The 13,983-nt window shown below is 40.5% G+C and overlaps 1 protein-coding gene across 9 annotated transcripts in view; it reads left to right on the forward strand.

Moving 5' to 3' along the window:
* Positions 1 to 13,983, forward strand: part of ARMC10 (armadillo repeat containing 10) — a 46,958-nt gene that overhangs the window by 2,254 nt on the left and 30,721 nt on the right. For 8 of the 9 annotated variants that reach the window (XM_075491433.1, XM_075491425.1, XM_075491466.1 and 5 more), the window contains exons 2-6: positions 451 to 596; positions 7,578 to 7,712; positions 9,034 to 9,210; positions 10,301 to 10,372; positions 11,656 to 13,084. In XM_075491433.1, coding sequence (XP_075347548.1) covers positions 480 to 596; positions 7,578 to 7,712; positions 9,034 to 9,210; positions 10,301 to 10,372; positions 11,656 to 11,910 — 756 coding nt within the window. In that variant the 5' untranslated portion in view covers positions 451 to 479 and the 3' untranslated portion in view covers positions 11,911 to 13,084. Of the gene's footprint in view, positions 1 to 112; positions 136 to 450; positions 597 to 7,577; positions 7,713 to 9,033; positions 9,211 to 10,300; positions 10,373 to 11,655; positions 13,085 to 13,983 lie in introns of those variants that run through there. The other variant, XM_075491413.1, reaches the window with a different exon arrangement.

Below are 13,983 nucleotides of genomic sequence, written 5' to 3' on the forward strand. Positions count from 1 at the left end.
AGCAAAATGTCATCATCATGATTTCTGGAAGCAGTAGTCTGCAAGTCGGAAGTTTTGTTTTCTTTTCTTACAGTGGCTAGACAGATTTCCACATTTCATTTCAGGCAACACAAGGAAAAAAAATGATCATGTTTGGTGAATATTCCTAATAATTTTGAAGGGGAGGTTTGCTGTTGGTTAACCAAATAGTAACACACCCCAAGCTCTTTTTGTATTCCTTTTATTTTCTACTTTAAAAAGAGGTAGTCGGAGGACTCAGAAAAAAGCACGGAAGTCTGACCATTGTAAAACAGTCTTTTTGCCATGATATGATGGTTGGGTACAATCAAACCTAGAACAATGCGTCCTACAACTGAGAGCTAAACCTCAGCTTTGTAAAAAACATTAAGTGGTAACTAAGTGAAATGTCTCAAACTTGGTATCAAGTATTTCATTTTTAAACACCGACAGACAACAGTCCTCCAGTGTCAACCCATACCATGGATGCGGATGCTCTACAGAAACTTATTCATTTGCTCCAGGCCACAGATGATCCATTAATTCAAGAGCAAGCTTTAATTACTCTCGGCAACAGTGCTGCCTTCTCTGTAAATCAAGTAAGTATTGTTCCGTAGAAAACAACAGTGTTTCAGTACCAGTCAGTATGGAAGATGAGAGGTGCTGTTTTGCTGAAGAGTGACACAGGACCGAGAGCTACAATAGCTTGTGTTCTAAAATCCATGTCTTGGATTTTATGTCTATGTCTTAATTTCTGCTAGCCCAGATAATATAATTTACCAGCTTCACAAAATTTATCTAAGCTTAATGTTTATACAATTTAAAGTCTGTACAGAGTTCTATATTTTCAAAGTGCTGTAAATACCTTTATATCTTGTGTTGCTTGCAGTTATGTAATGTTAATGAAAAGGTTGAATTGGAGAAGGGTTAAATACATTCAGGATCAGATCTGAAATTTACTGAGATAATTTAAACTAATTTTTTATCTTTATAAAGTTGTATGCCATTTACATGAAGGGAATGAGACACGGACTCTGGTGCTGATAGTAGGGGGGAGACCTTTATTTACCTGACAGCACTCTTTTTATACTTATCCCAACCGGTTCACGCGAAGCACGCGCAATGCACGCGCTTATTCTATCCATCTAATCGGCTCTGTAACTTTTATCACGCAGCATTTCATTGGCTTATAGTTATCTTGTTGTTCCTTCTTCTGCATTCTTTTGTTCCTTCTTCTGCGTTCCTTGTTTCCCTTTTTTCCTCTTGGCCCCTCGCTCATGATCTTAGTTCAGAGATGTGTTTATTAAATCAAGGTCATCAGTGTAGTGGTCTCCTACATTTCCCCCTTTTTTTGTTTCTATGAGCCAGACTGATTGCATCGATTTACTTATCATTTTTTGCAAGCATTGCAACAAGCATGGCAAAATAATTAACAAAGCAAAGATTATGATCAATATGATGATAGCTACTTTGATTAATTCTTTCAGCCAACCTTCTATACCTAAGCTAGTCAACCATGACTCAAACCCAATTGAACTAGTCTTTAGCTTGCCTGTGAGCTTTTGTAGAGACTTAATTTGCTGATAGATAGTTTGAGAGTGATCAGACAGATTCATACAACACATGCCTTCAAACTCTTCACACCCGTGGCCTTGGACTAAAAGCAGAAAATTGATAGCGGCTCTATTCTGTAAAGTGGCATGTCTTATAGAATCTACATCTGTTAAAAGTGCACTAAGAGCTGCAGATGTAGCATTATTTTGTTTTGCAAGCCAACAGCCTAACTTATTTAAAGTGGTTAATGCTTGTGCTGCGGCAACACCAGGTGCTAAAAAAGAAGTCGATATGGTTTTGCCAGCCTGCCAAAAATCAAGTTTGTCATTACACCCATCTTGATATTTGTGAATCTCACGTTTCTGTTTTTTTCTTAAGATATGGGATATATTGAATATCATGGATGTATTTGGTGTTAGCAAGGTAAGGCGTCCTAGGGTACAAGGCCCTCCAGATATATGAGAAGGGATACCTTGCCATGCTCTATCACCACAAATTAAAAAATTCCTGCAGGCAGCAAGAACGGAACCTTGGTGGATTTGGACATGTTCGGTGAAGTATAATTGCACCACATTGACCCATTCTGATAAACAGCTAAGCTTGCTGTAACATCCTTCTTTAAGGTTTTACTTGTTCCTGTATAATTGAACTGCAAGCATGCAGTGGCAGTGACACACCCCAAGATGTTTAATTCTTGCGGTTCTAAGTCAGTCTGCAGTCCATGCGACATCCACCCATCCCATTGGTCCGTTGCTCTGGTTCCATTCTTTATCTGTAAAAAAATACTGACACTTGGAGCGATACGGTTAACCAATCCTTCGTATTCTAGACTACGTAATGGGATGCCAACTAAACAAGTGGTAAAGGGGTTTCCAGCACTCGCCATGGATAGGCCCATGTGCTCCTGCCCTGTCATGTTGGCGAGCGTTACCCATATGTTGTTTCGGGGTTGGACGGAGACCCATGGCTCGCTGAGTCCGATGATGATGCTGAGGAGGATGATGCTTCTAACCAAGGTCGAACTCCCCGTGCTGGTACCCATCGGGGCCCTTGACCTGTGGAGACACAAGCATATCCTTGAACCCAGGTTATTAGTTGATACGGTCCCTCCCAGCACCCTGTATTTAGATTTTTCATCATCACCATTGCTTTTTCCCGCGATATTGGTGTTAATCCTGATTCCATTGCCTTATAATGCTTAACTATAGGTGGAATATCTTCATGTTGAAAAGGTAACAATAGATGGTTCATTACATACAGAGCCTTCCCCAACCTGTTTTGCGGCGATTCCTGAGCTTTCCCCTTTTTTTGTTTTTGTAAAAGAGTTTTCAAGGTGCGGTGCGTGCGCTCTATAATAGCTTGTCCTGTGGGGGGAATGCGGTATGCCTGTCTTATGGCTGATGCCCCGTGTGTGGAAAAACCTACATGCCGTGTGACTAACGTTTGCAGGGCCATTGTCTGTCTTTATCTCCCTCGGAATACCAAGTGCTGCAAAAGCAGCACAGAAGTGGCCTTGGACATGTCGACTGTTTTCGCCCGTCATTGCGGTAGCCCATACCGCATGGGAGTAGGTATCGATGGACACGTGAACATATTTATGTCGACCAAACTCAGGTATATGTGTCACATCGGTTTGCCAGAGTTGAAGGGAAAATAAACCTCTAGCGTTTGTCATAAAAGGTGGTCCAGATGGTTGTTGTTGACAGTCTGGGCACGTTTGAACTATGAGTTTAGCATCCCCCACAGATATCGCGAATTGCTTTGCTAAAACTTTGGCAGATTGGTGGAAAAATTGGTGTGACAACTGAGCTTGGGTTAGTGTGTGCGGTACAGGAGTGTGTAATGCCATATTTGTTAGGTAGTCAGCTTGTGCATTTCCTTCTGTCAAAAACCCTGGTAAGTTTGTGTGGCTTCTAATGTGAATCACAGAATAGGGATGTCTTCTCTGCTCTATTAAAAATAATAATTCCTTAACTTTTAGAAACAGAGCTTCTTTTGGTACATGTTTCAACTGCGCTCTTTCAATGCGCTGGACTACCTCAACAGCATACTGCGAGTCTGATACAATATTTAAAGGAGTTAAAGACCATTTTCGAAAAGCCATAGTAATGGCGTGCAACTCAGCTAACTGAGGTGAACCCTCAATTCGTTCTATTTGATGTTGCCATTGACCTTTTTCTTTCCATGTAATTACCGCTTTTCCTGTCTTCCCTGACCCATCAGTAAATACTGTGGTGCCCGTAACAGGTTGCCACTGATATAGTGGCTTATTTTCGATTTTTACATTATTATAAAAGGTAAACATTTTATGAGGGGGGTGATGAGTATCTATTTGCCCATCAAACCCTGCTAAAGCCATTTGAAGTTCCAGGCTATTTTGCAAACACCAATTTAAGTAATTTTTTACAACCAGAAGAATAATAAGTCCAGGTTCTTCCCCAGTCATTTCGACAATTCGTTCTCTGCCTCTTTTGATTAGGGCAGCAAACAGCTCAATGCGAGTAACAAGAGTCTTTGTAGGTTGATACGGCAAAAACACCCATTCTAACAGTATAAGGGGGTCTCTTTCCTGGGTCTCCCATTGTCCAATAATTGCTAAAGGTTGTTGTTCTTGATTACAAATGTATAACTGCACGGGTAGATTTTCAACTCGTCGGTGACATTGCTGCAGGGAGAGTCTTTCATTCACTGTTCTCAGTGCATCTTTCGCTGCTGTGGTCCATTGTTGTGGAACATTAAGATCAGTGTCCCCTTTTAATAACTTGAACAACGGTGCTAATGTTTCATCTTCTATACCACATTGTGTTCTGATCCAATTTATATTGCCCAATAGTTTTTGTACGTCATTCAATGTTTTGATGTCTGTAGAAATGGCCACATTCTGAGGTTGAATGGTTTGTTGTAATATTTTCCACCCAAGATATTTCCAAGGTGCCTCCATTTGGATCTTTTCGGGCGCAATCTAGAGGCCTCGGTTTTGCAACGCGCTCCTTAAAACAGGTAACGCCTCTTGCACTTGGTTGTTCGTAGGGCGTGGCGACATCCACTCCGGCGCTCTCTCGGGTCCTGGCGGAGAGTGTGTCCATGGCGACGACGTCTGTGGCGTCGTCACAACAGCCGATGCCAAACTGCCGGCCATCATTGCCTTTGGTCAGAAGTCTGGCGTGGACCGCCCTTCCGGCCCGAGGGGCAGCAGAACTTGTGCCATCGTGCGTCCCCGCCTCGCGCTCCGCCTCCCGTTTCCCTGCCGCGTTGGCAGAGGTTGTCCTTCCGCGTTGTATTTTGAACAACACTGGTTGGCCCAGTGCCATCGCTTTCTGCATCGTGGACATAAGGTAGGAGGATTAGAACCAGCGCCCCGGCCAACAGCTGACCCTCACTGCGGGCAGTCAGCAGCTAGATGCCCTATGGTATGGCACCGATAGCATCGCTTGTCTCCAATAACCCTCTGCCTTATTTTGAGGGCAGCGGCAAGCGCTCCGGCCAACGCAGCAGTGTGATGTTCAATAGATCCAACTCGATTGCACGCTTCGATCATCTGTACTAACGTAGAGTTAACAGGCATTGCTTGCAATAACTTTTTGCAGTCCGTATTTGCATTTTCCATTGCTAATTTCAGTATTGGGGCTTCCTTTGCCTCACGATTCTCAATTTGTTTATCTAGCGCATCCCTCAGTCTATCAATGAATTGCATATATGGTTCTTGAAGCCCCTGTCGTATACTAGTAAACGATTGTTCTGGCTTTCCAACTTCGGGCAACCACAGCATAGCCTGCAAAGCTAATGCCGCGGACTGTCGGAGAACATTCGGATCTAATCTAGCTTGCAATCGAGGATCCAGCAAAGGATCGGTGCCCATCAACTGGGGAATTCCCGCCCCGGCAAGGGGATCGCCAGCTTGCCACCCAAGATTACTCAGGGCTGCCACCTCGCAGGATTCTTTCCATTTTTGCTCCCAAAGCAATTGCTGGGTTGGCATTACAATCATTGCAGCCACTTGCCGCGAGTCATACGGAGTTAGCAAATGTCCTGTCATAACATCCTCTAACAATGACTGAGTGAATGGCGCATTTAAACCGTACACAGTGACAGTCTTTCTCAATTCCTTAATTAGGTCCCACTGGAAGGGGGTCCACTCATTCGGTCTATTGTCTTGTACACACACCAGAAACACAAACCCCGCAGCTTCCCCATCCTTCAGTGCCTCTCTACGGAGTTGCTCCCACCGATCTCGGGAGTCGAAAGCCTGTTCTGCTATTGGCATGGGTTGTGCTTCTCATGCATGTATCAGATGCGTGGAGGGCGACATCGGCTTTGTGGGAGGGGAGTTCGGGGGGGGCCAGCTTCAAAACCACTTCCCCACTTGCTTCGCCCAAGCCTCCGTCTTCTTCCCCCCAAGGAAAAGTACGTCTTTTTCCTGTGGCTTGCTCGCGATCGGCTCACTATCACCTGCTTGTACCGCCTGAGCGACTGCATTCTGCACTTACTTTTCTGCTTGCCATGATCGCAGGGTCTCAGTTACTAAACACCACGTGGTCATAACTTCAGTAGCGGTGGTGTCCCCCCTGGATGCTGCCTCCCAAATCTTCTCCCCCGCCTGTTCCCACGTTTTCGCATCAAACACCGCAAATACTGTAGAGGGAGCTCCTTGCTTTTGCAAAAAATTCAATAATAACTTTATCTTATAGGGGTCATATTTCACCCCTCTTTTTGTCAGGAGCTGCATTAATAGCTTAACTATGGCCTCTTCCTCTGCTGATATATTCGCTCCCATGATCACTGCCCAGCCGCTCACCTGTTTCTTAAGGTGATGTCCCGGGATTAAAGCCACAGTCCTGCCGCCGGCTTGATTCGTTCAGCTGGGGTTCCCTCCGGATGCCACTTGCAGCGTTGCTTTCTCCGAATCGCATCGGGGTCACCATTTGAAGGGAATGAGACACAGACTCTGGTGCTGATAGTAGGGGGGAGACCTTTATTTACCTGACAGCACTCTTTTTATACTTATCCCGACCGGTTCACGCGAAGCACGCGCAATGCACGCGCTTATTCTATCCATCTAATCGGCTCTGTAACTTTTATCACGCAGCATTTCATTGGCTTATAGTTATCTTGTTGTTCCTTCTTCTGCGTTCCTTGTTTCCCTTTTTTCCTCTTGGCCCCTCGCTCATGATCTTAGTTCAGAGATGTGTTTATTAAATCAAGGTCATCAGTGTACTGGTCTCCTACATTTACATCTTAGCAACTTGCCAACTATCAACTATCCAGGTCTCTTCAAATGAATTGGAAATATGATGCAGAAAATCTTGGAGCTGGATGCAGGTTTTCATGCCTTTGTAAAGGTTTAACCTCCAGGGTCCCATCCTTTTTTTTTCTTTTTTTTTTTTCCTTTTTGAATGGTACTTGTGACAGCTGTCTATTCTGGCTTCTCAAAACTGTTTTCTTAATAGAAATCTCTCAGAGCAGAATCTAACTGAATCCCAAGGCCCATTGGCCCATTTTTCATTTTCTTGAAAACAGTACATGGTTTTTTTGTTGATGGTTAGAGTCTAAGTGAGAAAGATTTAAAAAAAAAATCAAGTGTAATGGAAAAGAAAGACAAAGTTTTAGAACTTCTACTCATAATAATATAAAGCTGCATCTTGAAATTCTGTTCTGTTCAGTCAGGACTTTTAGGTACTGTGACGTGGCTCAGCTATTCTATAAACGCATTATGCAATAAGTACCTTTGATTCTTTATAATCTAAAATGCTTTAAGCATGCTTTGCAGGCCAAATTTTAAAAGTAAAGGTGTTGTGCTGTTGGCAAATAATGTCAAATAATACTTTGGCCCTAAGCAGGACTATTCTTAATTTCAATGGAAGCAATAAAGCAATATCTGCTAACACTGTCTCTTTAAACAGAGTAGGCTATTCTGGAAGTCTTCCTTCACACATTCCATTCGCATTAAAATGGAAACTTTGAGGAAAGCCTTCGGCATTTAATTTAATTTTTTAATAATCTTATTAAATATCTGGTTTATATTGCAGGATATAATCCGAAATTTGGATGGCCTTTCTATTATTGGAGGGATGCTCTCAGACTGCGTTCCCAAAGTTAAAGAAAAAGCACTAAATGCACTTAATAATTTGAGTATGAATATTAAAAATCAGGAAGAGATACAGGTAAGTTTCTTAAAGGGAAAAATCAAAGTAATTGAGACACAGGAGACAGTACAGGGCTTTCAGCATATTTGTTAAATACAAGCCACAATGCCAAAACGTTTTGAGGTTAGACATAGGAGTCAGCAGATCTGGATGATCTGCACGTCCCAAGGCCAAAAGGATAACTTAAAAATTCATTGCATCACAGGGCACTTACTTTTTTTAAAAGACAGGAAACTAGGCAGTTTGTGTTCAGCTTTCACCAAATGCTATTAAACAGAGGTTGTGCTGCTAAGTTTATAGTGAAATTATGTGAGGCAAGACGATTTCCAAACATGTCTAGAACATCAGCAGTGATTGTTTAACAGGATGGATTGCAGACTGAACTTTAGCATGACTCTTTAGGCAAGGGAGAAGAAAACAGTCATTGATCCCCTGGGTTTATATAAGACCAGTTTTTCAGGGTGATACTTTCATCTTAAAAGAATAGTGTGTAATAACGATAGTAAGTCCCGCTGGTAAGTATAGTAGATGGTGTGGATGTGAAAGGACCAACCATCAAAAAAGCATCCACTTTTGATATTATCAGATTAATCAAAGATCAAGAAGTGTCCAAGCAGTGAGCTGATGCACATTTGAAGATTTTTACTAGTTTTTTCATTAGCTTGATAAAAAGGCAGCTTGACTGTATGTGGTAGTTTGCAGCATATTTAGTGCTGAGCAACTTTTTTTAAAGAAGTGCTTGCCAACAGCAAATATCTATATAGGTAGAAAACGACTCCTTTGGTAAAGGCAAAGTAATTTTTTTCTTAGATAGGACTCCAAGATTTGTTGTATACTGTAATCCAGAAGAAAATTTGGTAAAAAGTAATTATTAATAAATCAGTTGTCATCACTGTTCCTGAGGAGTACTCCAGTGAATAGGCCACATGGTTGGAAGAAAGGATTTCATTCCAAGGCTTGTCCTTAGCTTGTTCTCAACATTTAAGAAGACGTTGGTTGCTGTAAGTGGTTTTTTAAGTAACTCCTTAAAGCAAATGGGCCACTTCTGAGATGGAGTCAAAGCAATTTGGGTTTTCAGAGCAATTTATGCTTCAGGAAGGTTAGTGAGCATAACTCTGTAACGTCTGCTTCTATCATGCCAATAGAATGTTTGAATATATTCAAAACAAAACAAAAAAGTACTTGTTTCCAAGAACCTTGGTCAGGTTATGTATTCAGCCAGCAGTGTTCAAGAGGTATTTATGCTACTATGGCTAGGCCGCTGATACTATTCATGACTAAAAAATCTGCTTGTATCAAAAAATGTCTTCTCTTTTTATCTCCTTCCTTTTTTCCCCAGGTATATATTACACAAGTTTGTAGGAATGTTGAGTCAGCTCCCCTGAACTCTGATCTGCAGCTAGCTGGACTCAGATTGTTGACAAATATGTCTGTTACCAGTGACTACCACCATAAGATGATAAACTCAATTCCATGCTTTCTCCATTTGCTTTCAGAAGGAACTGAAAGGACACAGGTACTGAGTAGTGTATTGTTACAAACCATTTACGAAGCTGCTTTATTTGCCTCCTTTTTACTGTTTTTGTAAAATGGTTTAGACTGTGCTTAGAAAATCAAATATTCATTAATAATAGCAGATAGTACGTAAGATCCGTAAAATACGGGTCTATATTAGTTTCTAAATGTAAATTCAGAAAGAGGGGAGGAAGGCAATCTTGATAGTGGAAGCGTTGGGCTAGAGCTCTACCAAACTAGTGCTGTGTGCACTGCTATTGTCCTACGCCTTTGCTATAGCAACTCCAGAATTCTCTTCTGCTTGCTAAACATTGCTGCTGCATCACAGAGCAAGGCGGATCTGCATGTGAAAGGCTTCACTGGTGCATGAATCTCTCTAGGGAAACAGGCCAAGCAGCGATAACCTCAGTTATGGATCTCTGTTCCCTTCTGCTTCTTAAATCTCTTGCAGCCCTAGTGACTGCACTGGGAAATTGTGCTTATTTGTGAATTATTGTAATATCGAAAGAAGATAAAAGCTTCAAATAAGGACCAAATTCAGTGTTTATTAAAGATATCACAGTGCCATCAATATCAATGCACTCAGTTGCTCTATCAGACCAAAACTAGTTTTCCAAAACACAAAATTCCACTAAATTAGCAGACCTATTTTACTTAAGTACAATAAATAACATGTAGTCTTTTCCTAGTGTTTAGTTAAAAGATTAGCGTCACAAGGTCCAGGAGAGTACAAAGGTGTATTTCTATATGCTTCTGATCGCATTTTAAATACAGTACTTAACCATCCTCTGTATATTTTAAAAATATACAGTACTTTGCCTACTGCGAGTTGTGTATAGATCTTGCCTTATTTTGATGTTTAAGACAAACTGAATTTGCTTCTAAAATATCTATACTTAGTACATACATGCTAGTAACTCCATAAGCTCATTTTTTTCCTATACCAAAGACTGAAGTGCGCAACTTGAGATGTTAGTTGACCCATTCTACCTTTTCCTCTCCAAGTCAACACTGACATTATTGATGCCCATTACTGCTGTATTTAATGTTTTTGGAGCTTGCAATGAACTTGTATATGTTCCTCATTTCAGATTCAAGTTCTGAAAGTACTTGTGAACTTATCTGCAAACCCAGCCATGACGAGACATCTTCTCAGAGCTCAAGTAAGGTTCTTGCTGTTTCATTATATTTTTAGCATTTATACATGTGTATGTGTGTAGATATGTGCATGCATTAAAAGAATTTTTATGTATTAGAAGTATATATGCAACTCCAGAGTAAAATTCTAGGCAGTACCTGGTTAAAATTAGTAGCTAGAAGTGTACATTCTTTTACAGGCTAGCTTTCTTCCAGAGTGTAGTGCAATACAGATACTGTACTTGCAGAGGGAGAGCCACAAGGGCCTATGCACTTGAGGACAGTTGGTCATACTTCCTGTGTACCATTCCAATAATCAGTGACAACTTGCAGAAGCCTGTTCTCACCTTCCCTTTCCACCAAAGGGGTAGTACCATGAACTTCTGTATGTAATATATATAAGGTACCCTGATAAGTTTCAAAAACAAAGCCAAAACCTCATTTCCAGACATACGGTCGGTATATAGATTGAAGACCAGGTACAAACATCAAATACAACCAGTACTGTAAATGATCCTTCTCAACAGCTGTTTCTATAGCTAACATACTGTACCCTAAGACAACCAAATTCCACTGAAATCCCCACCCCTTTACTCAAATGCAGCCATAAAACTGTTGTCTCTAAGCACTGTAAGTGAACTTTCCCTGTGCATTTGCTTATGTCTTCATGGAGAACTTTATCTGATGTTTGCTATTGCTGGCCTTGGCATACAGGTTTATTTCAGTTATATCCTTTCCTCACACCAAAACAAAGAGTCAGGGACTGGAATGGTGCTGCATCCTCCTCCCCCTCCCCAAAGTAAATATCTTAAAACATGCAGTGGCTTTTATTTTTGAGCTATCTGCCATGAGCAAAGCTAGTCTAGGTACTACTAGCTTTTCATTATTGAAACAAGATTAGGGTAGCTAAATATTCAGTTCTCTGTTAAAAGTGTATCCTTTTCTCATTATCAGATGTGCTAACATAAACACATTCAGATCACTGCAGAGGGCAAAAGCAACATTATTGAGAAGGGAGGCAGACCCTCTCAACCAAATGGAAAGTTTCCAGGCAGCCGCATTTTGAAGATTGAAAGCACAAAGCATTGATTAGCCTGTGATGCACAAGCCAGTCTTTCCTAAAGAGGAAATGTGCATGTTGTGCAAGTTTCTGGCATGCTTTCACAGCAGACGGAGTTCTGGTATTTCATAGGGTTTCTGTTTTAGATGGTTTAGGTGCAGATTTTTTTTTCCTTTTTTTTTAAGTTAGCTTTAGTTACATGTACTTACTGCTGGTGGTTAAGTATGGATTATTTCTTGAATATCCTAGGTGCCATCATTGCTGTTACTTTTTGACACCTGTATAAACAGAGATATTCTGCTTAGAGCCCTGGCGTTTGCAGCAAACTTGAAAAAGAACGTGAACAATGAAGATGGCACCATGATTCAGGACCAATACAGTGAAGATTCAATTTTCTTTACACTCTGCAGGGACTCTACCCCATTTGCTCAGAAACTGGCATCTTTATTGCATCACCCCGATACAGAAGTGAAAGAGCAAGTTGTGAGAATATTAACACAATAGTGATTTTTTTTAAAAAACAGACTGACCAGATGAAAGTATCTAATCTTAAGAATGCTATGCTAAAAAAACACCAACAAAAAGCAACCAAAAAAATTACTGAATACTACCATGTTACTAGGCACAAATCAGTTACTACAAAAGAGAATGCAATGTATTTAATATAGAGAGCATAACAGATTTCTTTTATGAGCAAGATAAAACAATAGCTTAATTAGTACTGAGAAACCACTGTACAGCTGGTACATGTACACAAAGGGGGAGGAATAGTTTAAAACATGAAAACTTTCATATGTACAGTGAACATTTTAAATGGATGAGTAAAGTCAATCGAAATATTCTTCTCAATGTCAAAGAATTTTTGTTGCCTTAAATACTTACAGCTGTTGAATAAATACCTCTATAGAATGGCGCATTAAAGATTTAGAAATTAGAAATTAGGCATTTCCATTTTATTAATCTGATACCTACTAAATGGGTGCAGCCAAATCTTAGAAAATGTTAAATAAAAACAGTACCAAACTATCATTGGCTTCCTACAAAATTAGTACTTTCAGTGAAAGCTGCATATTAAAGTTACCCAGCCTATGTTTTTTCACCTTACCTGCACAGAATATATTCTAAAACTACATTCTCATATGCTTAGTGTATCCAGTCCATTTAGCCAAACTGCAGTGCAGTTAAGCACAACCGCGCAAGGTTTCTTTCCACACCTGAAAAAAATAAAAAGGATTTTATCTTGCTTTAAAATTGTCACTTTAAGGAAAGGATACATATTTTCCAAAATATTTTATTATGAGTCAATGATTATCTGCAACTGCAATTCAACGTTCTTATCTCTATAAAAAAGTCTACAAGAGCAGTATCATACACATTTTTACAAAAGCTTCCTGTTCTGTAGCAGCCCTCAAGCCTGCTTTCCTTGGAGACCTTTACTCCTTTTTCTCTGCAACTGGAATGTCATTGGAATAAGCGCTTCTGTTGAATTAGCCCCTGTAAAGTTTTAGTTGTCAATGCAGTGTTAATTCAAAATGAAGTGGGATACATATAAACATCATTGTAAAAGAACCTGAAGGAAGTTTTGTCGATGAACATAAAAGATAGCTGTCCTGGTTTCGGCTGCGATAGAGTTAATTTTCTTCCTAGTAGCTGGTATAGTGCTGTGTTTTGGATTTTAGTATGAGAATAATATTGATAACACACTGATGTTTTCATTGTTGCTGGTCAAGGCCTTTTCAGCTTCCCAGGCTCTGCCAGGGACACAAGAAGCTGGGAGGGGGCACAGCCAAACTGGCCAAAGGGCTATTCCATACCATATGACATCATGCTCAGTATAGAAACTGGGGGGAGTTGGCCAGGGGGCAGCGGTCGCTGCTCAGAGACTAGCTGGGCAGCAGTTGGCGGGTGGTGAGTGGTTGTATCACTTGTTTTTTTCCTGGGTTTTGTTCCTCTCTCACTCTCTTCTTCTTTTCCTTCTCATTACAATTTATTGTTGCTATTTTTTTTTGTTCCAATTATTAAACTGTTCTTATATCAACCCACGTTTTCTTACTTTTGCTCTTCTGATTCTCTTCCCCCATCCCACCAGGGCAGCTGTGCGGTACTGAATTGCCGACTGGGGCTAAACCACAACAATAGCAGAAAACCCTTTACACTAAAACGAGACTACTAAAACTTCCTGAACACAGCACCATAGAGAAAGTAAAAAAAGCATCCGATGTAAAGGCTAGAAAACAAGTTTTTCACCTTGTAGCATTTTTAAGAGAGCTGCATTACCTAAACTGTTACCAGATGCTTCATCTGTCTAAGTTAATATACCCACTCTGCTCTTAATAAAATATTACTCTCTTCTCTTTCTGTAATTCAATAGGTATTTTATTTTCAGTAGGTAACTTTGCAAATAGCTAAAACTGCAAGAAAAATGTGACCTTGAAAATACAACATATGTACGCCCTGATCAATACAGGGGTAAAGCCACATGTATTTAATTTATCTACATAGGTACTTTTAACTTCTCAGGAATACAGTTAAGGCAGAAGGTGGCATGATTCCCAGTCAGAACCCTGACAATTGCTG

This window comes from Mycteria americana, chromosome 1, assembly GCF_035582795.1.
Source record: "Mycteria americana isolate JAX WOST 10 ecotype Jacksonville Zoo and Gardens chromosome 1, USCA_MyAme_1.0, whole genome shotgun sequence".
In the NCBI taxonomy this organism is placed as follows: Eukaryota; Metazoa; Chordata; class Aves; order Ciconiiformes; family Ciconiidae; genus Mycteria; species Mycteria americana.